We start from the raw sequence: 24,339 nt of genomic DNA, 5'->3' as shown, positions 1-24,339 counted from the left end.
GTGCTTATGACCATTTTTCACACTTACGACTGTTGTAACTTCCCCATGGTCATGTGATTAAAATTCAGCCACTGGGCAACTGGTTTATATTTATGAAGGTTGCAGTGTCCTGGTGTCATGTGATCATTTTTTGCGACCTTCTGACAAGCAGTGTCAATAGGGAACCCAGATTCACTTAACAACTATGTTACTAATTTAACAACTGGCTGTGTTAAAGTTGAGGGTTACTTGTATTATAAAATCCTTTGTGGATAAATTCTATTCTTTGTTTATTTCTCAAAGTATATTGCAAAAATGATGTGTCAGTAACTTTCATTGGGAATTGACTATAGCCAACTGATGTAAATTTCTATATTTCTGTGGAACTAAGTGTCTCAGTTTTGTTTAGCATACTATACAATAGGAGATGATGAAACATTGACACATTCTTACTTTTAAAAGATTTCTAGTTATCTTGAGGGGTTTGTAGCCAATAGGGGCAACTTGGAAATTATTTCTACCGCGAATCCTCTACCTAATTTTAAAATGTTCTGCATCTGATCAGGCTGGCAATATGGCACATGGTTGACCTGGACAAGCTAAGCAGAGCCAAATGTTTTGGAGACTTTTACGAAATTGCAGGTCATGTAGGCGAAATGGGAAAACAATAAATAACTGGGCAAAAATGCCACGTTCAGTTGATAGTAATATCGTTTATGAAGGCAATAGAATTGAGTTCAAATATACTTTGTCAATTAAATCCTCTAATAATGGTGATTGCTCTCTTTAGTAGCTTAGAGAATTGGGATTTGTGGGAGGCTGGATGAAAAGGGATTCATAAAAATTAAAAAAAATAATATATTAAAGCAATTAATGGCTGTATCTTCTGTATAGCTCTGCCCAATTTTGATTCTAATATCAGGCAACCACAGACCAATCTGTAGCTTTCAACAGATTATTATAGGGGGAATGTGACTCTGGAAAGAAAAGTCTCTGATTGCAAGATTACTGTACCAATAATTTCTAAAGATTACTTTGGAAATTCCAAAGCTGGTGGGTAGAAATGGAATACAGTAAAATGTCCTGGAAGAAGATGCTGTTATACCACTTCCACAGGGTTGCCCAACTCTTCAAGGAAATTGTATATACGCTTTTACAATCATTAGAGGGCACAGTGAAGCACGTAACGTATAAAAACTTCATTCCCAATGCTCCACAAAGACATAAAATAGTATGCAGTAGAACATTATTGATTTTTTTTTTCCTTTAGGTATGAGTAACTGAAAAATTTACTAAGGTAAAACATAAGGCATTTCCTCTCAAGTTTATATTGCTGAGGAAGAGGGAAACTGAGTAGAGATGGAATTTGCAAATGTAGGTGAAAAGATGGATCTGAGGCAAGCTTAGAGTCTAGCCCTAAAAAAAAATTCATCAGGACTAATAGCCTATAGATAAGTTATTATGTCAAAGGAATTTGTTTACAATTTATTTTAAGTTATTTGAAAGAAATTCATTTGATTCCTTACTTAAATATTAGTACAGTAACTGTATTGATCTCTATCTTCCCCATAATCCATTCACCATGTTATCTTGGTGACTATTTTTTAAAGGGTTGATTCCCTTTCTAAAAATTATGGAGGGCCTCAAAAGAGCCTTTGCTTTGTGCTACAGATGAGAACATGACAGTGAAACTTTCATTCCCAATTAGTAGCAATGCTGAGTTTTTAAAAGTGGTCCAGCATATGAGCCTTAAAGTTATTTTTCTAATACTTGAATAACGGCTACTGCTTGAACCTTAAGGGTGTGAAAAAATGTCGTATTTTTTTTTTGCCTGTGAAAAAAAACTTCTCCAGATGGTACCACTGATGTGAATTCACTTATCAGATGTAATCTCCAGCCGAGTGGCTGGTACATTTAAATAGCCATTACCTTGGAACATTTTACAAAATCCTCCTGCAACCTTTGCTTAACATATCATACGTGTTGGCATCTGTCTGGAGATAAGCAGAGCAGAAAGCCAAATGGTTTCATAAGTGTTCCCATCAGCTGGAAACATGACATGACATAAAAGGTTTTGGCACTTTTCAATGAATGAGATAAAGAGAATATCTGTAAGCTGTAATGGTACTATTAAAACAAATGCTGTTTCGTGAATCATCCTATAAAGTTTTTTTGGTACCAGAGGAGTAATACAATAAAAATATGTCACATGGTGAACAAGTAATGACATTAGTATTTTGTCTGCATAACTAGAGGAGGAAGAAGTTAAATTGTAGTCTTCCAGTTTCTCATTGTCTAAAGATGGCTATATACCAATAGAAGATAGTATCTGTAGCTCAGGGTTGAACTGTGAGATCTTTGGTGCTCTCTGAGTTTAGTTGTTTTTTTGTAGACTTTTCATTACCTAAAACTAGGTAATGAAAACTAGGTAATATCAGTGGTAGAAAGGTCTAGCGTTTGCTTTCTGTTTTAATACTTGTGCCAGTGTTGGTGGGGTGTTTCTTCGTGGTTCCTTCATTAGGTAAACAGCCTAGTTAAGTAATGAAACTTCTGCAAGTAAATAATAAGCCCAGAGAGAGCTAAGGACCCCACAGGTTTATCTTAATCTTCAGTTGAAGAAAACTGTGTGTCCAAACAGAGATGAAAGTGAGAGAAATAGGCAAAACCTAGGCCCTTTGATGCCCACAGCCATAATAGCATGGATTTGTATTAGTATTTACTTTATTTACTATTATTTAGCCTTCCTTTGATTTTGTCAGTTATATGTGACTGGACCAACATGGATCTGAAGTTGATTCTTTTGATCAACTAGGTATTATTACATGTAATAGTCACAGTACTGCCATCAGAGTAGTAGAGAAATGCATTTTATATTTCAATGAAGAAGGTACCTACACAACAAATATAATAAGGAATCAATTCTAGAATGGGTTGACTCCAGAGAAGTGAGGGTAAGTAGAGCAAACTGAAAACGGCTCTGCAAAAGCAGAGCTGATGACAGTGGCAAAGATCAAGAAACTGGAGAGGAGACCTGTTCCTTGGAACCTCTCTGGATAAGGGGAGATGGGAGATTGGCCACGGTGCTCACACAGTTGCTTCTCTCCAGGAGACTGCAGGACTGTAGGTTTGAGTGCTGGAAGACAACTGAGTTAGCCATCTTGCTCACAACCACAAAGACTTTTGAAGTTTTGCAAATCTCATTTTCTAATCGCTTTTGGAATTTGCTCATTAATAACTTTTAAGCTATTAGAGATCTTCAGACCATCACGTCTGAAAATGCTGGCTGAACTGGCCTTTAAACCTAAATCAGAGAAAAATGTAATCATAAGCTTGAGAATTTAAACCATCTGAAACTTTGATTTTTAGAAAGTTATAAATGGACTAAAGGTCCAGATAAAATTGGAATGTTGACATTTTTCCAATAAGATTTTGAAATTAATTATAAAGAACAATCAGCTTTTCCAGGAAATAGATTTTGTTTTATTTTTTACAAGACAAAACAAAGAAGCAATTTAATGATTTTAAAAACTGGATACTAGAGGGGACTAACTTTTTAGATAGAGGATTTATAAATCTGCAAAAATGTTGCAAAATCAAAATACTGAAGAATGAAATCAGAAAACACTAGCCAGAATACCAACAATGTCAGTAATGATGTCTCCTTGTATAGATAGACGATGTCCAAAAGATATTATTAAAGAAATTATAGATGTAGAACAAATTTTATCTGACAAGATAGAGATGGTATTAAAATGGATTTACACTTTACAGGCCAAGAGAATTGAGTTAGAAAAGGATATTTCGATGGCTCTATCAAAGGAAATTGGCTGAGACTTTAAAATTTTAAAGAGAAAAACAAATGACAAACTAAGAGAGTGACCCGGATCATTTTCTCCTATTGGATTTACAAAAGTTTTGAAGAACTCTGTGTGATGGGACAAAGAAGAAATAAACAACAATATTTGAATGCAATAAAGAGTAACATAATTAGACATAAAAGGAAGGAGTATAAAGTGATTTATTTAATCAAAGTTTAAACAAGATATGTTATTTCTGGCAATCCTTTATCTGGACTGAAAAAATGTTTTATGGATTTGTGTATAGATATGGATATGGAATAAAGAAATGCTTGTAACCTTAGGGTGAAGAGGCAGTAAATTTGTTTATATTTGTGATAAAAGTTGGAAATCACTTCTATGTATTTCTTTTCTCTTTCCTTATCATCTTCCTATTCTTACTTTCTTGGTTTTGATTTGGTGTTGCTTTTCCTTTTTTTCTCCAGGAAGATTGGAAAATGACTGCTAAATATTTTTGCAGTCCTTTATGCGATGCTGATATTACTTATCATGCAATTATATTTACAATTACTATATTTCTTGATAACCACAGTGACTTTACTTTTAGTATAATTAGTGTCCAGTTTGTGTTTGCTACAGCATGCTATTAGTGGTTGCCTTAGTCCGGGTCGAATCCCGAGTGCCGTGTAAAAGAGTGAGTGCCTGTTACTAGTCCCAGCTTCTGCCAACCTAGCAGTTCGAAAGCACGTAAAAATGCAAGTAGAAAAATAGGGACCACTACGGTGGGAAGGTAACAGCGTTCCGTGTGTCTTTGGCGTCTAGTCATGCCGGCCACATGACCACGGAGACGTCCTCGGATAAGCGCTGGCTCTTCGGCTTTGAAACGGAGATGAGCATCTGCCCCTAGAGTCGGAAACGACTAGCACGCATGTGCGGGGGAACCTTTACCTTTAGTCCATTTGAATCAAACATAAAATAACCACATCATCAGCACATGAAAAATAGATATGGGATAACACTTCCAGCTTTTGGTTAGAGTGCAGAACCTTGTGTTCGTTAGAAGAAATGGGTTTGCTTGGACACACAATATTTCTTCAATGTTTTCCTTTTTTTTATTCTCCTTTGTTCTTATTTTCATGTAAGCCACCAAAATTCATTTTGAAGCCAGGTGGCCTCTAAATGGAACAAGTCATCAGTGGAGGATGGAAATTATTTTATGGAATTGATGTAGATCAGGGTTTTTCAACCTTTTCACCCATTGTACCACTTTTAGGATATGGCAACATCCGAGTACCACCAGTCGCCTAGCAAGGTGTCAAAAACGATGACCCCCCCAAAAAAGGAAAAAAGTGACGAAGTACAGGTAGTCCTCGACTTACAACAGTTCTCTCAGTGACTGTTTGAAGTTACAATGGCATTGAAAAAAGTCCCCCCCAAGCCACAGCCAAGCAAGACGCCTGCCTGCCTACCCAGCGGCACTCTTCCTCCTGTCCGAGGTTTTCATTGTTGTGAGCATTTCTGTTGAGGATTGGCAGTGGGGGTAGGGTGGGGGGACGTCTGGTTTTTATTCCCCCTGTCTGCTGGGTGGTTGCAGCAGGTTTTGGTCACTTCACATGACCCTGGGACACTGCGACCATCATAAATATGGATCAGTTGCCAAGCATCTGAATGTAAATCAGAAGACCCTGGAGATGCTGCAACATTCCAGCTGATTGGCGCTTCTCCGGACTCAGAAGCACCAGGATCAGCGCCGAGCTCCAGCTGGAGCCTGGTGCTTCCACTGAGCCCTGACAGCCCCGTAGAAGCACTGATCCTGGCGCTTCTGCTGAGCCCTGGCAACCCTGCAGCTCCAGCCATCTCTCACTCAGGCTTGTGCGGTGCTGCCACCAGTTCAGCTCATTCCCCTCCCCTGCTACCACTTTTCTAGGATGGTCGCGTACCACCTGCCAGGTGCCAATGTACCACAGGTGGTACCCGTACCAGTGGTTGAAAAGCCCTGATGTAGATTAAATAGCAACAGATCAAGTATGCTGCCTTATTTAATGCCTTTTTGAATGAGGACCAGTCAGACAAATCTCCAAGAATAGCACACTTAACCTACATGTAGGTATTTTAGTATAACTTTGTGATTCATCATCAAAACTTCCATCTAGTATGGAAGCTGCTGAATTTATCCATTGCATTGAATCAAATGCCACCTTCAGGTAAATTAATGTAACACAAAGAGCATCTCAAAGGCAAGTAAAATATTCCTCTACCAATTGGTGCAGGACTACGCATTTCATCAAATGTTGATTACTGGATTTAAATCTGACTTGCTCCATCGGAAGCACGTACGTTTGGTCAACCAGATTGCAATGTCTGGAGTCCAGATTAAAGTCCAAGACACCACAGTTAAACAGGAAGAGAAATGCTTAGTTGTGCAGTAACTAAATAGAAATTAAAATAGCAAGACTTCCTTGGGCCTGGGTGCCCTCTTAGTACAAGTAACCGTATTGGGAATGAGATGTAGTTATCAAGCTCTAAGGTTTTAGATCCCCAAATCTATAGAAAAATAACACTAAATTTAGTAATTCTACAATTCTCTGAAGGATGGAGTTCCCGCTTGCTCCAGCCTCATCTTGTTATATGAGGAGGGGGCTATAGTTTCATCTCCCACATAAGAGGTATGACATATTATCATGCCTCTTATAATATACTCTCTGTTCTGAGAGCTTAAGGGAGCTTGACTGTATATACCATTTTGCTAATGCTTTTAATATACCCGTGTTTCCCCGAAAATCAGACCGGGTTTTATATTAATTTTTGCTCCAAAAGATACATTCGGGCTTATTTTCCAGTTAGATCTTATTTTCGGGGGGATACGCTACTAAATGCATCCGTCTGGCTGACGAACTTAACTGGGGCTTATTTTCAGGGTAGTGCTTGTATTACGAGCATCCTGAAAAATCATGCTAGGGCTTATTTTCCTGCTAAGTCTTATTTTCGGGGAAACACAGTATTCATTCCTGCAGCTGTTGAATGCTAGGATCCAGATAGTGTGTAACTGTGTATGATGTACTCAGTTACAGTGCGAAGGTCTATTTGTTGAAGTCTCAGTAGAGCAGGAGTGTCAAACTGCTGGCCCGCAGGCCAGATATGTCATGGTCAAACCGCGCCCACCCCATTGCCAGCAATGGGAAAAAAAGTCACGATACATTGTGACACGTCACATGATGTTGCAAGATTGACACCCCTGCAGTAGAGGGTTTGAACCCCAAAGGATAACATCTGGCAAACTGTGTCTAACATTAAATATTTCATTCCAATAAGGATGAAACTTAACGTGATGCTTTCCTGCTAACAATTTAACAAAATAGCTAAAGATGCTGCATAAGAAGTCAGAAAGATATACAGTACATGGTGACAGGAATATTATATTTGCATTAAATGATTAATATATGATTAGCCAAATTTGTCAACCTATTTAATGCATGTTTCTTGACTACCTTAGATAATACTTTTGGTGAGAAAATAACAAGCAGCCATTGGAAAAACTGAATGCAATGACATTAGCCACATGAGAGACAACAAAAATCATTTTTACAATTTTTGTGACTGTCACAAGTAGTAGCAATTTTCACACAGTGGTCACAGAAACGTAGCCAAACATCAACCACCAATGTTTTTTTAATTATTTACATGTATCATTAGACACTTCTAGACAATGTATCCTGTAAATATTTTTATAGTTTGCAGTAGTGGCAAATATCTATAGCTCAGGTGTAGGATGAGGGTGAAGGTTCGTTCTCTGAGCTTGTGGGTTGGTTTCCGAACGTTTCGTTACCAGGCTAGGTAACATCTTCAGCAGAGTTTAGGGGATGTCAGTGTTCTGTTTATAAGGGCTTCAGGTGTGGGTGTGTCAAGTGAGGGTCTTGTGATGGGTCAGGTAGGAGTCATCAATGAGAAGCTTGTGAGGGGCCTTGTGATAGGGAGGTTACATCAGGTCAGGGTCATTGGGAGGTGAACTGGTGGGAGGGGGTCAAGGGTTGGTGCTGTCTCTAGCTGGCTGTGTGGTTGATTTGGATTATGAGTGGTTCATAGGCTGATTGTAGGTCGATGTATCGATGGAATTGCTTGTGGAGTGCCAGGCTTCGATGAACTCACGAGTGTGGCGGGTGGTAGCACAGCCAATGATTTTAGTGTTGCTCCAATCGAACTGATGTTGTTTGGTGTTTGTGTGGGTTGGGTAGAGATTATTTTTATAGTTCATGAAATACAAAAGATTACAAGGAATTTTTTTCAGTGCAAATCTAGTCTCTTCTTTTTACCTTTATGAAATTCCCCTGTGCTTATAAAGCTTTTTATTGGCAGACTTCAGTATTAACTGGCTCACATTTTTTTCATAGAACAGGAATGTAGCACAAAGTATTTAATAATGTGGGTAACATTCAGTACTGCACTGACACTTTGGGATTACATTTTGCTATATTCCTTTTCTATCATATCAGATCCGCTCCAGGTCTACCAATTATGCCAACAGGTGACCCAGCTATAGTTCTCTATTACGCTTTGATCATCTATAGTTGAAACTAAACATTCTTACAACGTTTTGGAAAATGATAGTAATTTGAAATTTCTTATATATTACATCTACTTTTATAACTAAGCTTCCTTGCTTCCATGTGACTAATCAAGTTATTTTAATTTTTTAGGCAGATATGTTTTTACTTTCTGCGGAGAAAAAATAGTACATTTGAATAAAAATTACAGGCCTTTGTTTTCTGTACTGAATTAAAATCTGTACTGAATTAAAATTATTTAGAATAGCTAGTGAGATTTCACAAATTTTAGTATTTAGAACAGCAGTGATGATAAAAATGCATGCTAAAGCTAGTTTACTATTAAGATGCCATATTTGTAACATGTGATTTGCTATGAAATGGATGCATCAGATCCATTATTAACTAAACCATTCTGGTACAGTACATAAAGAATAGAAGACAAAAGGATTTCTACTGTACTTCTTGAGTTTATTAAATCATCTTGAAAGTGTTTTTCCAATAATGTTGTGTGTTTTTACCACATTTGTTAAAAAAGATGAGCATTGAAATACTTTTGTTTAATTTGAACGAATGCTAATCTTGTCATGATCAGCAGTTAAGTTAATACAATTTTCTTTCAACTTTCTTTCAAACTATGCTGTATCTATATTCATTCATCTAGGGCAGGGTTGTCAAACTGCCGGCCCATGGGCCAGTTGCATCATACGGAAGCTGCGCCCACCACAGCTCCAGCAATACAAAAAGAGTTGTGATATGTCACGACACGTCACATGACGCGGCGAGTTTGACACGCATGATCTAGGGCTACATCTGTAGCCCAGACCCACAACAAGTGCGGGTGTGTCTAACAGCTTAATTAGCCAGAATGCAAAGGTCTTTTGTCAGATAAGCATCTGTGGCTCGTGACACACCTGACAATTGTAATAGGCAAAGTTAGTCAGATTGAAATTCAGCTTGTCTCTCTTGCAGTCACATACAGTTTGTTAACATACAGACAAGGTGATTATTTAAACAGCAGGGAAGATTGTTTAGCTGTTCAGAATAGATTAATCTAACTGCCTTCATTGTGCGAACAAATACCCCTTAAAAAGAGCATTTTAAAGATACTAAATTAACAATTACTTCAAAGCATTTCATCAGCAAAATATTGGGTATGCTTCAATTTAACAATGTTTCACACAGTACAAAAAAAACAACACTATAGACTGTATATAAGATAAAAGCTAGCTTGGGTAAAAGATTAAAAATTGTTTAAATAGATGGAGACAGATGGATATGAATTAAGTTTAGGCATCATTCAGATTTTGGAAATAGGTTAAAATTGTTTGTATAAATTCAGTCACTAATAATTTTTGAGACACTGGGTGTCTTAGTTATGATTCATTTTCTTTCTCGAACTATAAAATTATCTGTGTTTATTGCTATTATTTATATACATCGTGTTCCTTTCAAAAACTTGTCTTTATTTTTCAGTGATTTAGTATTTTAAGCTATGCTTACTTATACTTAGCTAGCGAAAGCCAAATGTTTTTCTTCTGAGAGATCACATGCAGAATTGCTCTATTACTATATTGTCCTTAAATCCTAGCTATATCTTCACGAATTCCTTTTCACTGTGTCTGAACTGTAACCATCTTGTATCTGTCTCCAGCTCCCAATTCCTCTTGAATGGTTTAAGGCAGTGATGGCGAACTTTTTAGAGACCGAGTGCCCAAACTGCAACCCAAAACCCACTTATGTATCGTCGGGTGCTGGGTGGGCGTGGCCCATTGGGTGGGTGTAGCCCATTGGGTGGTTGTGGCCAATTGGGTAGGCATGGCCCATTGGGTGGGCATGGCTACGGTGGTAACGGCAGACTGGGTGGGACTAAAAAGTTCAATCAATTCCAACTTTGCGAGATCTTTTTTTTTCCCGTGAGAAGTTGAAATTGATTGATTGAAACTTTTTTTTTTGCACACGGCGGCGGAGGCCTAAAGCAAAAAGGTTTTATAAAACCCAGCTGAAGGCCTAGGACTGGGGCGATGGCGCCTATGCCCACAGACAGGGCTCTGCGTGCTACCTGTGGCATGCGTGCCATAGGTTCGCCACCATGGGTTTAAGGTCTCTCAAACAGAAGCGCAAGCAGTGCAGGGATTTGTATTATAAAGATCTTTTTTTAAAAGGAACGTAAATATTAATATTAAGTGTTACAATAGGGATAACAAAACACAGACATACACTACCACCTTTCTTAATGAGAGTTCTTGTTTGCAAGCAGAACACAATCTGGACAAAACGTATGCTATGAGGGAAAGGATATAAGGAGACACACACACACACACACACATACACACACACACAAACACACACACATCCATATGTGATGTGCCTGTGGAAAAATCTGGACCGTATTATGTTATTTCTAGTGGAATGGTAAAGAAGGAAGAAATGCAAAGAAAAATTTGAATGGAAATATCCCGCAGCCATGTTCCCTTCTTCAGCTTTTTCTTTAATTAAATCCATATATTTGGATTATTTTTCTGCAAATATTTTAGTATTTTATGTGTTTTCTTCCATACTCCTTTAAAACACACACACACACACACACACACACACACACACACACAAACACACACATTTCCATTCAAATTTTCATCAAAAAAAATTTCATCAAAAACCAAGGTGATGACGGGATGTACTGTATGTAGTATGTATGTAGCATCCATGTTTTGTGCCCAGCCAGCTAAGTAGTAAATAGAGAGCTCCTTGGAGTGGGAGGGAAAAATAGTCCCAAGGTAACATACCAACCAGGCTATAGGAACAAGGAAGCAAATAACATTGAATAGTGGAATTTGAAAGGGAAAATAATGAATGTACATAATTGATCTTCTGTTGATAATTTTAATTATCACTGGTCCCAGTCAAGCAGAAATGACCAAATCATAACTGTATGAGGAAGAAATTAAATAAAAATGAACAACAGCAAAATATTGTTTCTGGATTTTTTAAACATAGAATATTGTTTGATACAGGTTTTTTTTAAATGAAGCATTCCATGAATGGCAAATATGGCAAATTTCTGACCAGCCAAATGTTACTGACACAATTCCTAGCATCCCAACGAGGGTTGCTGGAAGTTGTAATTCATCAATATTCAAATAGCCATAATTTTATCCACTTCTGTTCTGTGGGTAAAATAAAACCTCTTTTCGGTTGAGCTACTGATTTTATGTGCTGGTGTAGATTTTACTTACTTATTGCCTTTATTACTTTATAAGTACAGGGAGTCTTCATTTAATAACCATTAATGGCACTGAAAAAAGTGACTTATGACCATTATTCACACTTACGACCATTGCAGCATCTCCATAATCACATGATTTACATTCAGATGCTTGGCAGTTGGTTCATATTTCTGATTATTGCAGTGTCCCAGGATCATGTGATTACCTTTTGCAACCTTTTAACAAGCAAAATCAATGGGGAGTCCAGATTCCCTTAACAACCATGTTACTAATTTAACAACTGCAGTGATTCATTTAACAAATGTGGCAAGAAAAATGGTAAAATGGGACAAAACTCACTTAGCAGATTTCTCACTTAGCAACATAAATTTTGCGCTCAATTGGGGTAGTAACTCAAGGCAGTGAAGGTAAATGCTCCTTCCTCCTCTCAACAAGAACTCTGTGAGGTGAGTTGTTACTCACCAGCTTTCACGGCTAAGGCAGGACTGGAACTCACAATCCTCTGGGCTTCTAGCCTGGTGCTTTAACCACTAGACCAAACTAGAGCAAATCTTTGCCTTCTTTTCCAGAAAGCTGTTTTCTTTGTTTCCCAATCTATCTACAAACTGGCATTTTCTGATTATTTCCCCACCAAAACAACAACTATCTTAGCCAGTTCCAGTCCTGCTTAGATTTTTGTGATCGGTCGAGCTTGGTAGGAGAAAGGCAGTTTAAAGAGATGACATAGTCATAAAAAACAAAGCAAAAAATAAACCATAAAAGGCGTGCACATTTTAACGAGTATATGTTTACCTCTTATACAGAAACAAGAATGCAGACATCAGAGACTGGGTCGGATACAGGTTCGACGGTTACTTTGCAGACTTCCGTAGCTAGCCAAGCAGCTGTACCTACCCAGGTGGTGCAGCAGTTACCAGTGCAACAACAGGTAGGTGTTTGTTGTCTTTGGGAAAAAAAATGAACTTTTTGTGCAGTGCCAATTCACTCTCCTATATAGGTTTTTTTGAAAAGGGTTCTGCTGTTTCAGTATTGCGGAGTTTAAATTACTTTGTTATATATTATTCAGGACAGCAGCTGTCCACCTTGTTCTTGATTCAAACTGCTTATCGCTACAGTCCAGAATGATTATATTTCTGCCAGCATGTATGAAGCTACTCAGGTATAAGAATACATTCATGATTTAGTTTAGAGTAATCCAGGTTTTGTAGTCTAATACTGTCCGTATAGGTCCTCATTACAGTTGCCAAATTATTTTGTCCACCTTTTTGACATTAGGGATTGCAATTAGTCATTTTCCTAGGGAAATTGGGGAAGATAATAGGCACAATGGCTACTGCACTTGACAGAATAGTTCTATAAACCAGGAAGTTAGACATGGGATATTGATACGTAATTAGTATATGAATAAAGTTATTTCTAAATGAAGAAAATATTCTAATATAGTTTATGTTTTGGTTCTTTACTTCTGAAAGCTATCAGCATCTCTGAGTGCTTATAAGGTGCGTTTGGGTTAATGTCAGGGAAATGACATGGGAGAGAAGGTTAAATATATTCCTAACATAAGCCCATCTTTGTTTTTTAGGGAAACTAGCTGAGGCTATCAGGAAAAGAAAGTCCTTTTGGAAATTTTAAGCATAGATTGCTTATGCGTGAAAAAAATAGACTATAAATTGTTCTTTTTGATAAGAACAGCATTTTGAAATAAATACAAGAATGCACCAAAGAGATTGTTTTGTTTACAATTATATTTAAGCACATATAATTACATAAGCTAGCCTCAGTCATATATGTAATTATAAGTTTATCCTAAGCTAACAGTGCTTTCATGATTTCTGTGGTGATTAACATAAGCATTTCAGATGAATTTCATCTATTACATATATTTCCAATTTGGCATGACTCATTTAAAAGTGCTGCAATAAAAGCATATTTCAGATGCTGTCTTTATAAATCTGAATGAATCTGACACTGCTTTGTCTTCTTTTAGAAATACATTTTATTGGAAAAAAATGTAAAGTGCTTAATTACTCAAGATGGCTTTTGTTTTTGTAGTGGATGTGTTTATCTACTTTTGTTTTTGTTGACAAATATAACATCAGCATGTATAAATTAATGCTCCATTTGTTCTTTTGAAACAACAGATTTTACACTAACACATTCTTTGTTTTAGTATTCTTTTCTTCTGCAAATGACAGTGAAAATAATGACTAATGAAACAGTATTTGAGAGGCTTTGTTTTTATCATATTAACATATATTTTGCATTTTTCTGTTTGAATGAAAAAGAGTGCTGTTGTTGAGCTGTTGCTTCACTTTGATATCTTAGAAGGGAATGGACATTAATGTGCATAGGAAGAATGAATAACACCTGTTCCAGCTCTAATGAGAATCATAGTCACTCTGTTTTGCTTAGGTGTAAACATGTACTTCTTGTTAGCTTACTTTTGAAGTAAGTGAGCATTTCCCAATATTATACATACCCACTTCCAGTTTCCTGATGATCAGTTCTCAGCACTTCTTTTTTGCTTTTTTATTTCCCATTATGATATCATTTGCTCATGTGACTAAAGTAGCCTCAGTAAGTGAGAGGAGAACATATTGGTGTTTTTTTTGCTAAACTAACTAAACGTATTGTTTAGTTGACTCTAAAACATGGCTGAAAATTGGCTGTTTTGTAGATTTGGTAATCATAGGAAGAAGAGAGTGCAAGCTTACAAAATTCTCCATTAGCAAAATGGTTTTGAAAATGTCTATTTTGAAAGCAGAATGTGAATTCTGTGTCTATAATATTTTATCTGGGGTCTTGTAAAAGTTCAGGTATTTGATTTAGAATAAGAGAAGAGTATAAATGTGATCACTACTGTCTTTCACTATCTTCATCCCCAAAGCATATTTCAAACAGTGCATTTTTAGTCTTCCTTCTTTTTTTGTAAACATTGGGATACTCATGGTTAGGCTAAGCTATTTTCACATTTCAAACATATCATTGAGGAATTGAGTGGTGTGTGTGTGTGTGGACACACAAGTCCACACATATATGTACTCACCATCTCTTCAGTACTACGATTCATCAGGTCTCTCAGATTGCAAGCTCATAGATGCAAAGCCAGAGGATTGAGTATTCATTTATTTGTTTGGAAGGGTCACTTTTTTTTAAAAAAAATGTTTCTCTAGTGTGTTTTGCACTTGTTTGTTGGCTTATTATTTTAAAAACAAAACATATTGTCATAATTTCTTTTTGCTTAATTTTTGTTCCCATCATTCCTGTCCTATTTTAACTACATGTCAGTTTTTCACATTTTGGTTTTAGGTTTTTTCCCCAGAGTAATTTTCTGTGCAACAAATCTACGCTCTCTCTTTTTCATTTCAAAATGTTTTCTTAAAAGAAAGAAGCCACTTTGTTCTTTTGGAATACCTTTTTGAAATCCTACTTTCCCTAAGGATTATGAGGGCATGATTCATTGATCATTTCATTTGGCAGTTTCTTTTTTTGTGCTGCTTTTTCTTTCGGAAGTGCTTGCCATTAGTCTTTTTTCTCCTATTAATCATATATACTTGGACTTCACTTTTTTTTTCCTTTTGGATTTTAGTCTTACATGCTTTTTTAAAACTCTTTTTACATTCTTCTCATTCTTGTACATGGGTTGATATTTTTTTTTAGTTTCAAGTGAACCAAGGAATCTCTTGGTTTCAGAATTTGCTCTGCTGTCCCCTTTCAGTGTAAAGAATATATTCTCAATCCAATTCTGACATCATTTTACTAGACTTTTAAATTTACTGTCTTCCTCTCTTTGATATTGAAAATGTTGCACTGGAATCCTGACTAGTTATTTCCCATGAATCTATTTCATCTTAAACTGTATAAGATAGTTGATGGTAGTTATAAGTTCTGTGATTTGATTGTGTCCTTGTGGAGAAGCACTTTTTTCCATTTTGCTTCTCTTGTTATTCAGCTTCCTTGAATTACTTCTTCTTCTAATATTATGAGAAAAGGAAAAGAACCTATCCACTTTCTTGATCTGGGTACGGTTTTATAAATTCTTATAAAATGCTTTCTTAGTTGCCTTTTTTTTTTAAAAAAAAGCTGAGGTAGTTACTTTAAAGGGATCCCCTTAGGGAGATTACTGTAACTTGATGGTTTTTGTGATTCTTTTTCCAATTTTCAATACTGTTTTTGAAAGACAGTGATCCGATTGGTGCAGCGTTTCAGGCTGCAAAATTTTTATTCAGGTTTTTATTTCTTTGAGTAGAACATTCATTTGTCCTTGGGATCAATTTTGCCTATCTGCTTACTGATATTCAGTAGTAGTCAAAAATTACTCTTTTTTTATGCTTGATATGTAGTGTTTCATATAGTGTATTTTTATCTAGAAAGGATGTTAAGCTAATTCGTTATACATTATTGAATCTCCTCTGAATTTTTTTTAGAACTTGACCAGCTTTAGAGGCTGACCTTAGGACATGTTGCATATTCCTCCCATTACATCAGAAATTTCACCCTTGAGTTTTATTTTAAGAACTCTTGGATAGTTACCATCTGGACTGAGCAATTTGTTACGTTTCAATTTGTCAATTAGGTTTAGAACTTCTCTTGACACTAGTGTTTGTCTCACATCCAGTGACTTCCTGGTGATGTTAACTCAGTGGTTTTACATATGCTGCAAAAAGGTATGCTCTCATTTAGCTTCTTTACAATCTCCACATTCTCCTTTAGTGCTCCTTTAATTACTTGTCTTACAAAGGCCCAGCTACCTACCTTCCTAACTAATTCCTCCTTCTGATTTTTTTCATCTCCCCCCACTCCATCTTACTATCATTGTGCATTTGTGCTTCCATTTCTTTCATGTAAGTTTGTGATCTTTTTCATATTTCTTGTTGGAGCATGACTTCTATTTATTACACTCCTTTTTTACTTCCCTGACCTTGCCTGTTAGTCATGGAGGTGACTTTTGAATTTGGTAGTTTCTGTTATTATGATTTGAGTAACTCCCAAGCATTCTAGAGAGATTTAACCCTCTTGAGTTTCCTTTTTATCACTTTCCTCATTTTTAACAAGTTTTCTAATGTGTCCGTGCTACACTTCCTTGGCAGTTTTCCACTTATATACAAATTTGATTTTAAAGCAACGTGATTTGTGTCTGCAGTTGATTCACTCACACATATGCTAGGTCATGGTCACCACTTCACGTGAGCTACAAATAATTTTATCACTCATAAAAAACTGAAAACTGAAGCCTTGGTATATAGCACTGACAAATAACAGCTAGATTTCCTATCAGCAAAGAGAGGGATGTCATTTATAGGTGATGGAAAGGTATTACAGGTAGTCTTCAACTTGTGTACTACTTTTATTATATTTCTCATGTAGCGGAGTTGGAGTGAGAATGGGGCCAACTGAGAGGCTTTGCAGAACCCCTGCCGATTAGGCAGGAAGATGAGGAGCTCTGGCAGCCGGCATGGGTCTGGTGGCAGGGCGTGGCTTGGAGGAGGGAAGAAGAAGGAGGAGGAAGCTGATAGAAAGGAGGAAGAGAGAAGGCTTGGTAGAGCTTGCGGTTCTGAGCCAGCTGATTGAAGAGAGAGTAAGAAGCTGGGGTTTTCGTGTTTGCTTTTTTTTTTGCTTCATTACAGGGAAGCCGGACGAAAGGGGGAGGGATAGAGAGAGTGAGAGTAGTTGCTGGAGCTGTTTGCTTGAAGCAGGCCAGGCAGGGAGGGATAGAGGGTGAGAGTAGTTGCTGGAGCCGTTTGCTGGAAGCAGGCCAGGCAGAGAGAAAGAGAGGGAGAGAGGGAGTAGCTTGCTGGAGCTGTTTGTTTGAAGCAGGCCAGGCAGAGAGAGAGAGGGTGAGAGTGGCTGGTTGGAGCTGTTTGCTTGAAGCAGGCCAGGGAGAGAGAGGGAGAGGGAGAGAGAGAAGTGAAGTTTTATTGTTTCTTTCTCTTTCATTCCGGGCAGGCCAGATGAAGAGAGGGAGCGAGGGTAATTTGGGGAGTTTAAATTTCTTTCCCTTGTTGGAGTAAGTTAGGCAGAGGGAGAGTTAGGAAAGAGTTTGGCATAGATCTTTTAATGGGAGGTAAGAGGGTTTTTTTCTTTATAAGATCAGCTGGGGGAGATAAAAAGGGATTACATGGAGTGAGGTCAGAGAGGGGTGAGGAGAGTGGACAAGGGAGGCCTTTGCCAGTGCCAGAGATTGATTGCCATCGTTTTAGGCAAGTTGTCATCAAAAACAGATTAACATTGCCCTGGGCAAGTTGTTGCCACCAGAGACTGGCTACCATTGTTTTAGGCAAGTTACTGTCACCAGAGACTGACTGCCATTGTTCTAGGCAAGTTGCCGTTACCAGAGGCTGATTAATATTGTTTTGGGCAAATTGTTGTCATTAGAGATTGACTACCATCTTCCTTGTAAGTTCTTATTGCCTGAGATCAACCACCATCATCCCACGTGAGTCACCGTCTCGAGAGAGCGACCATACCACCCCATGTGCGTGGCTGTCGATTGTGACTGAATACCACCGTGTTACATGCCCTGTTAGGCAGAGGTGCCAACGTGAAAGACCTCCTTGGGCTGGTGGCCACTTGGAGGGGAGGTCGGGAGGGCCCAGACTTAAGTGGTCCCTACAGGAGTGGCACTACACTAATATACATAGGTAAGTTGGCAAGGCAAATGCAAAAAAGTTAAGAGTGCAAATATTTATTCCTCTCCCCCCCACCTTCCAAATTTTCAGCCAATGCAGCTCCCACAAGAGAGGTGACACATGTGCAAATCTATCACAGAATTTATTGCACAGAAATAAAACAATATAAAATTAAACAACAATAGCATTGTGCCCTCAAAAAAGTTCAGCCTGGTTTTTAAAGTCCCCCAAGTCTATTTCTAAGATGGTATAATATTAGAGTTCAGGCTGCCCAAAACTGAAGCCAAAGTCTGACTAGTCATTCAGATAGCTTGGCTCAGATTTTTTTCTGGCACCAATAGAGGTATTTGACTATTTTAGTTTTAGCAATAAATTAGTATTATACATAACATTGTGAAATCACAGCTGCCAGTTCCTCAGCTGGTGTTGCCTTCCCAAGAACTTAGGATGTTGTAACATGTCATATGGCATATGTGGATCCAAAGAGTGTGGCCTTTTGTAATTGACAAATAGAAATTTGGTCAGTGTGCAGTGCTGATAACCACTAGAACCACCAAATCTAGTTTATGCCATAATCTTTAGACCAGGGGTGTCAAACTCAATTTCACTGAGGGCCGCATCAACATTGCGGTTGCCCTCAGGGGGCCGGGTGGGTATGGCCAGGGTGGGCGTGGCCTACTAGGTGGGCGTGGCTAGAGTGCGTATGGCCTACTGGGTGGGTGTGGCCAGCTCTACATCGTTGGCATCAAGGGTGCCTATGGGGGCCTGGGCAGGAGTGGGACAGATCTGAGGGTCTCTGGCAGGAGGAGGGTCTCTGGGCCAGGGCCAAGGCAGTGGGGGCCATTCCCTCACTGTTTCCAGGATGGCTTCGCGGGCCGCATGAAACCACTTCGCGGGCCGGATCCGGCCCCCGGGCCTTGTGTTTGACATGTCTGCTTTAGACTTTGATTTTCAGATATTGATCTTTTCCAGTTCTCTGCTATCCCCCGGTATTACCACATCAATTCCACACTATCTTCTTTTCAACCTCAATTTTATCTGGTGTGTTATGAATCAAGTCTTTATTAGTTTGTATTTACAAATCCCACAGTAATTGAACCATCTCATTTTTGACTACTTTTTCAACTCTTAGGTTCCCACCAATTTTTTGTTACTGGTACATAATAATTTTTTATAGATGTTCTAGTGAATGATTTTGGTGACTGTGTTACATTGTTATTTATATTCAGTTACAGTGATCTTCTTTACTCCTCCTCCTCCTCCTCCTCTCCAGATGTTTACATTGGATTTGACTTTTTTTTTTTAACCTATCAAGTCTTTCTCAAGACCCTGGGTAGGCAGATGTTATTTGATGGTGTTAAAAATGTCATCACACCCAAAGCAGCTAGTAATATTGGTACTATCTTTGCTTTCTTTTGCCACCGTTGTTCTGTTTCTATTTGCAGGTCTTTGTATTTTGTAATTTCTCTATTTCTTTTTCTTCTATTTTGCGGTCTTTGCAGTTCTGCCAAGTTCACTATCTACTTTTTTGTCTTTTTTATCAATATTTTTTTAAGTCTGGAATGTTATGTGACAGGTGTGTGTGTCTGTTTGAATTCTAAAGTTCCAGAACAATGTAGCTTCTTCATTTTCTCTTACTTTTATTATTTTATGGTCCCACCAGTTTTCATTTGCAGGCAAATAGTATTTCTTGCAGATCTTGCAATGCACCATTGTTGCTACTTTGTCACACTGTTGCGATATTCTTGCAACAACTATCTAGGTGGTGCACTGTTTCTTCAGCTTCTTTGCAGATCTGTTGTTCTTACTAATCTTATTCTTCTTATTACAGATCTATATTCTTGGGGCTTTTAGCCAAATATTTTTTTATTTCTAGGATTAGGTAATACTAAAGTGGTAATTAAACACAGAGTGTGGGACATAGAGTTACAGACTGACGAAAATGGAACTTCTAAGAAATATGAATATCAGCCATCAGCAATTTTCAAAACTCAGGTCTGGCAATTTATCTCCATTTGCTGATCATCCCAAATACTAATGAGCATTGTCCAGAACTCAATTTAATGCTCTACCATCACCTGTTTTATAAGGCAAGTTTTGTAAAACAGTTTCCAAGATAAGATTGAAGTAAATGAACACATCCATGGGCACTTCACTGTCAATTATACCCTCATTCTCAGCCAGTTAAATTCAGCTTCTATTTATTTATTTTTATACAAATGAATTTTACATTTAATCCCTTTTAGTGACAGAGTCTAAGGGGACTTTCTTAGTTGCCAAATGTTGTCTCTTAGCAACAAAGATTATAACATAGCACTGATTTGAACTAAGATACTTAAAATAAGAGCCAGGATGTCTACATTTAAATTAACTATTATCACTACTGCATATTTTATTTTTAACAACCAATATTTGGACTGTATTCTGGTCTGGGATTGTAAGAAAGTTTGATTTGCTTTGATTTGGCAAGAATGAAAGACATATTAAAATAGTAGTTTCAGAATAAATGCAGATTAAAACTAAGAATCTATGGAAAAGTAACATTTTTCTGCTGGACATTAAAAGAAAATCAGTGTAGTATTCAGATTGACGAGGCATTCCAGAACATGAGATTCACCAGTGAAAAGAACTTATTTCATATTATAGCCCACATGGAAAGACCTTCAGAATACCGCAAACCACTATTACATTGGTTTTACTGTTTAGTTTTTTCTTTTAAATTCTGAGTAGGAGTAGTAGTTTTTGACTTTGCAAGAAGAGAAGAAAGAACTAGCAAAAGATGACAATAGTTGTAAAGATTGGTGTTGGAGAGAACAGCCGTGGCCAAGGCAGTGTGCTTGATTGTGTGGGCAGGGACCTGTGGATGCATTCCGAAGAGAAAAAACAGGCAAAACCACATGGATTTTTCTATGATTTGACATTCAGGTGCTCTTCCTCATCGCAGGGTGCTCATTTTAATTTGAACCACAAATTAATTTGGGGAACAAAAAGAAAAATGCTTTTGTTGTCTTTTATACTATCTCCTGCTTTATTTTCCCTCCAACTGCTTCTTTGCATGATAATCTCTCTTGAACTCTGATGTTCTCTCTAATTGCCAGAGGGGATTCCCATGAATTTTAAACCCCAAAGACTTGTGCTCTGTTCTAAAATCTGCTTTGTCATTGTTGAGAAGAGTGCCTCCTATATCACGTGTTGTGCTGCGTTTCAAGATGCTTTAGTTAGTGAGAGATAAAAGCTAAACAATATCTTATTATGAGTTTTAGTTTTTCAAACGTACAGCCCTGAACCTTTTATCTTTCATAATTAGTTTCCTAAAAAATTCAAAGCTATGAAATTGCTTATTTTTGTCCAAATGGTACAAATAATAATAATAATAATAAATCCTAGATATGTTCAACCAATAAGGGAAGATAAAATTGTGCATTATAGTTTTTGAGTTTGAAGATATTTGCAGGCAGCTTTTTAAAAATCAATTTCATGATTCATACAATGAAGTTTTTATATTGCAATTCCTGATCAATGCAGAGAACGATTGTTTAGCATTTTCTTTTACAATATGATTTGTTGGACACTGACTTAACAAATACAATAATGTTAAACTCTGGCTCCAGGTAAAGTTGAAAAATACAGTTACGATTAAATGTTTTTTGACTTTAATGGTACATAAATCACATAGAAACGATAAGGGAAATGTGATTATCAAGGGAGATGAAATATTACTAAAAGCTTTTTATAATACTGGTTAAACGTTTTAAAATACATCTGTGTCACTGCAGGGTAAGTAACATCATATGGCATCATTATTCTATCCAATTACATTTGCCATGGGTGTTTCAGTATGCTTGCTACTAAAATTAATACTTTCTGAGAAGCAGGGCTATCTCAACAGCTGTGTGGATTCTAAATAAAACGGGTAGAGGTCTCACCCATTCTTCAAGCTAGAAATACTGTACCTGGTCAAACAGCATAGTATGAGACGGCTCCAACAGCACAAATGACTTTGTTGTGCCAGGTTCTGTGGGACTGTCTTTGGGCAATCTTGCCCAGGGGAGATTGTTGCTGGAAGGAGCATGTGAGTCTCAGGGAACAACAGCTTGTGCAATTGAACACTTTAAAATAAAACTCAGTTTATAATCACTGTAGGTTTATATGTGTTATTATTCCAACTTCTTGCGGAGACCTTCCAGCTGAAATTAAAACATGTGAATAATAATTTGGTAAATAATGGAATCCCATTATACACTGAATGTGGAGCTGTGGAGGCAGCCTGAAAAGCAATGTGTACATTCAAAAGTGAATAATATATGCTGCCTGTCAGAAAAACAGCATCTTTGATAGTGTGTTGTAGATTTTTCGGGGGCAAATTTGCTGTGCAGTTTGATGATGTCTCACTAGTCTTTTTAAAACTGTACAGATGAGATGTATAAATGTCCCCCCCCCCCCAATTTCCAAAGCTTGTCTTACAGTGTATTTTATTTATAGGTTCAACAAGTACAAACTGTGCAACAAGTGCAACATGTATATCCAGCCCAGGTGCAGTATGTGGAGGGAAGTGACACCGTCTACACAAATGGAGCTATGTGAGTAAAACATCTGGGTGTCTATGGAAGTAAAACATTTTCATCCCAATAACACACAGAATTGAACAGATTTATTTATTTTTTTGCAGTCTTCAACATTCTCTAGAAACCATTTTCTCTAAAATCAAAGCTTTTTATTTTCAAAAGTAAGAATGAAATAAGTCTTTACCAAAATAAGAATATTTTTTTTAAAAAAATTACATAATATATAATTTTCTGCATATCATAAAAATAGGGTTTTTATGTAGACAGTTATTTGAAGTCACAACTCCCAAAACATCTCAGGGAGATATTTACGTGAGCGAGATTCAAACAGCTTGACACAATGGTCCGATATGGGAGATTTCATGCTATACCCTATAATGAACGTCTCTGCATTTGCAGAGCAGCAGAAGTAGAAGACCTGGCTCACATCTTATTTGACTGTTGCCTGTATAAGAGGGTGAGAGACAGGTATCTTGCTCTATATACCAAACGAATGAGCCATTGGGATCCCCATATCAAAACAACTTACCGTACGTCTGGCCAGAACTTGAAAATAACATTTAACGTAGCACAGTACCTAAACAAAATGGTCCAGTTGAGATCTGCATATATGGGGCTGATTGGGGTAGATTGCAAGGGCGACTCCGAAATATAATTTTATCATACTGTATCTATATCTTAAATTATTGTACATTATTACAATTTCATTTTAGATTGTATTTTATTACCATTTCATTTTAAATTGTATTTTATTCTAATTCCATTTTAAATTGTATTTTATCAAATTCCATTTTAAATTGCTTTTATCAAATTTTAGTAAAAATTTGTGCTGGAACTTTGCACTTTGATATGGCCCAAGGGCTAATCAATAAAGTTGTTGTTGTATATAAAAATATACAGATAGTCCTCAACTTACAATCACAATCAAGTCCAAAATTTATGTTATGTAAAAAATTTGTTAAGTAAATTTTGCCCCATTTTATGACTTTTCTTGCCACCTTTGTTAAGTGAATCAATGCAGTTCTTAAATTAGTAACACAGTTCTTAAGTGAATCTGGATTCCCCAGATTGTTGCAACATCTCCATATTTAAGTAGAATTGCTTCTGGAAAAGGGCACTAACAGCCTGTGGTTCAATAGAAAGTTTACATGCAAAAGATCCCAGTTGCAGTTTTTACCACAATTTCTGGTGACTAAGTCTTACATAGTTCTTTTAAACTTCATTTCTAAGTAAACCTGCCTAAATTATTACATCAAGAAAAGTTGTTGCTTTGAAAACTTGGAAAGATGCTGCCAATCACAGATGTCAGGGCTGGAGTGTAAGTAGTCTAATAATGCCCTTGATGTGAGGAAAAATGTTTTTGGGAAGATTTTGGTGATTGTCAGTTTTATAATGTAATGCCTTCAATTAAATTTAAGTTATAATTTGAATTATAAGCATATATGGCATGATGAGGTAAGCGTAGTAAATGCTTTGGACATTGGTATCAGTAGACAAACATTTTCATGTTAAGAAATGGTAAGTACCGTATTTTCCGGTGTATAAGACGACCCCCGACTTTTGAGAAGATTTTCAAGATTTTTCGTCGTATAAGCCGGAAA

At 37.2% G+C, this 24,339-nt stretch overlaps 1 protein-coding gene across 1 annotated transcript in view; it reads left to right on the top strand.

Annotated features, from left to right (window-relative positions):
• RFX3 (regulatory factor X3) overlaps positions 1 to 24,339 on the top strand; it is a 178,244-nt gene that overhangs the window by 73,698 nt on the left and 80,207 nt on the right. Inside the window, exons 2-3 of the mRNA XM_081315879.1 lie at positions 12,348 to 12,472; positions 22,656 to 22,753. Of these exons, the coding sequence (XP_081172005.1) occupies positions 12,356 to 12,472; positions 22,656 to 22,753 (215 nt within the window). The 5' untranslated portion in view covers positions 12,348 to 12,355. The remainder of the gene's footprint in view (positions 1 to 12,347; positions 12,473 to 22,655; positions 22,754 to 24,339) is intronic.

Source organism: Vipera berus, assembly GCF_964194415.1.
Source record: "Vipera berus genome assembly, chromosome: 2".
In the NCBI taxonomy this organism is placed as follows: Eukaryota; Metazoa; Chordata; class Lepidosauria; order Squamata; family Viperidae; genus Vipera; species Vipera berus.
Note: the sequence above shows the minus strand (reverse complement) of the source record. Positions and strands in the feature narration are given on the sequence as shown.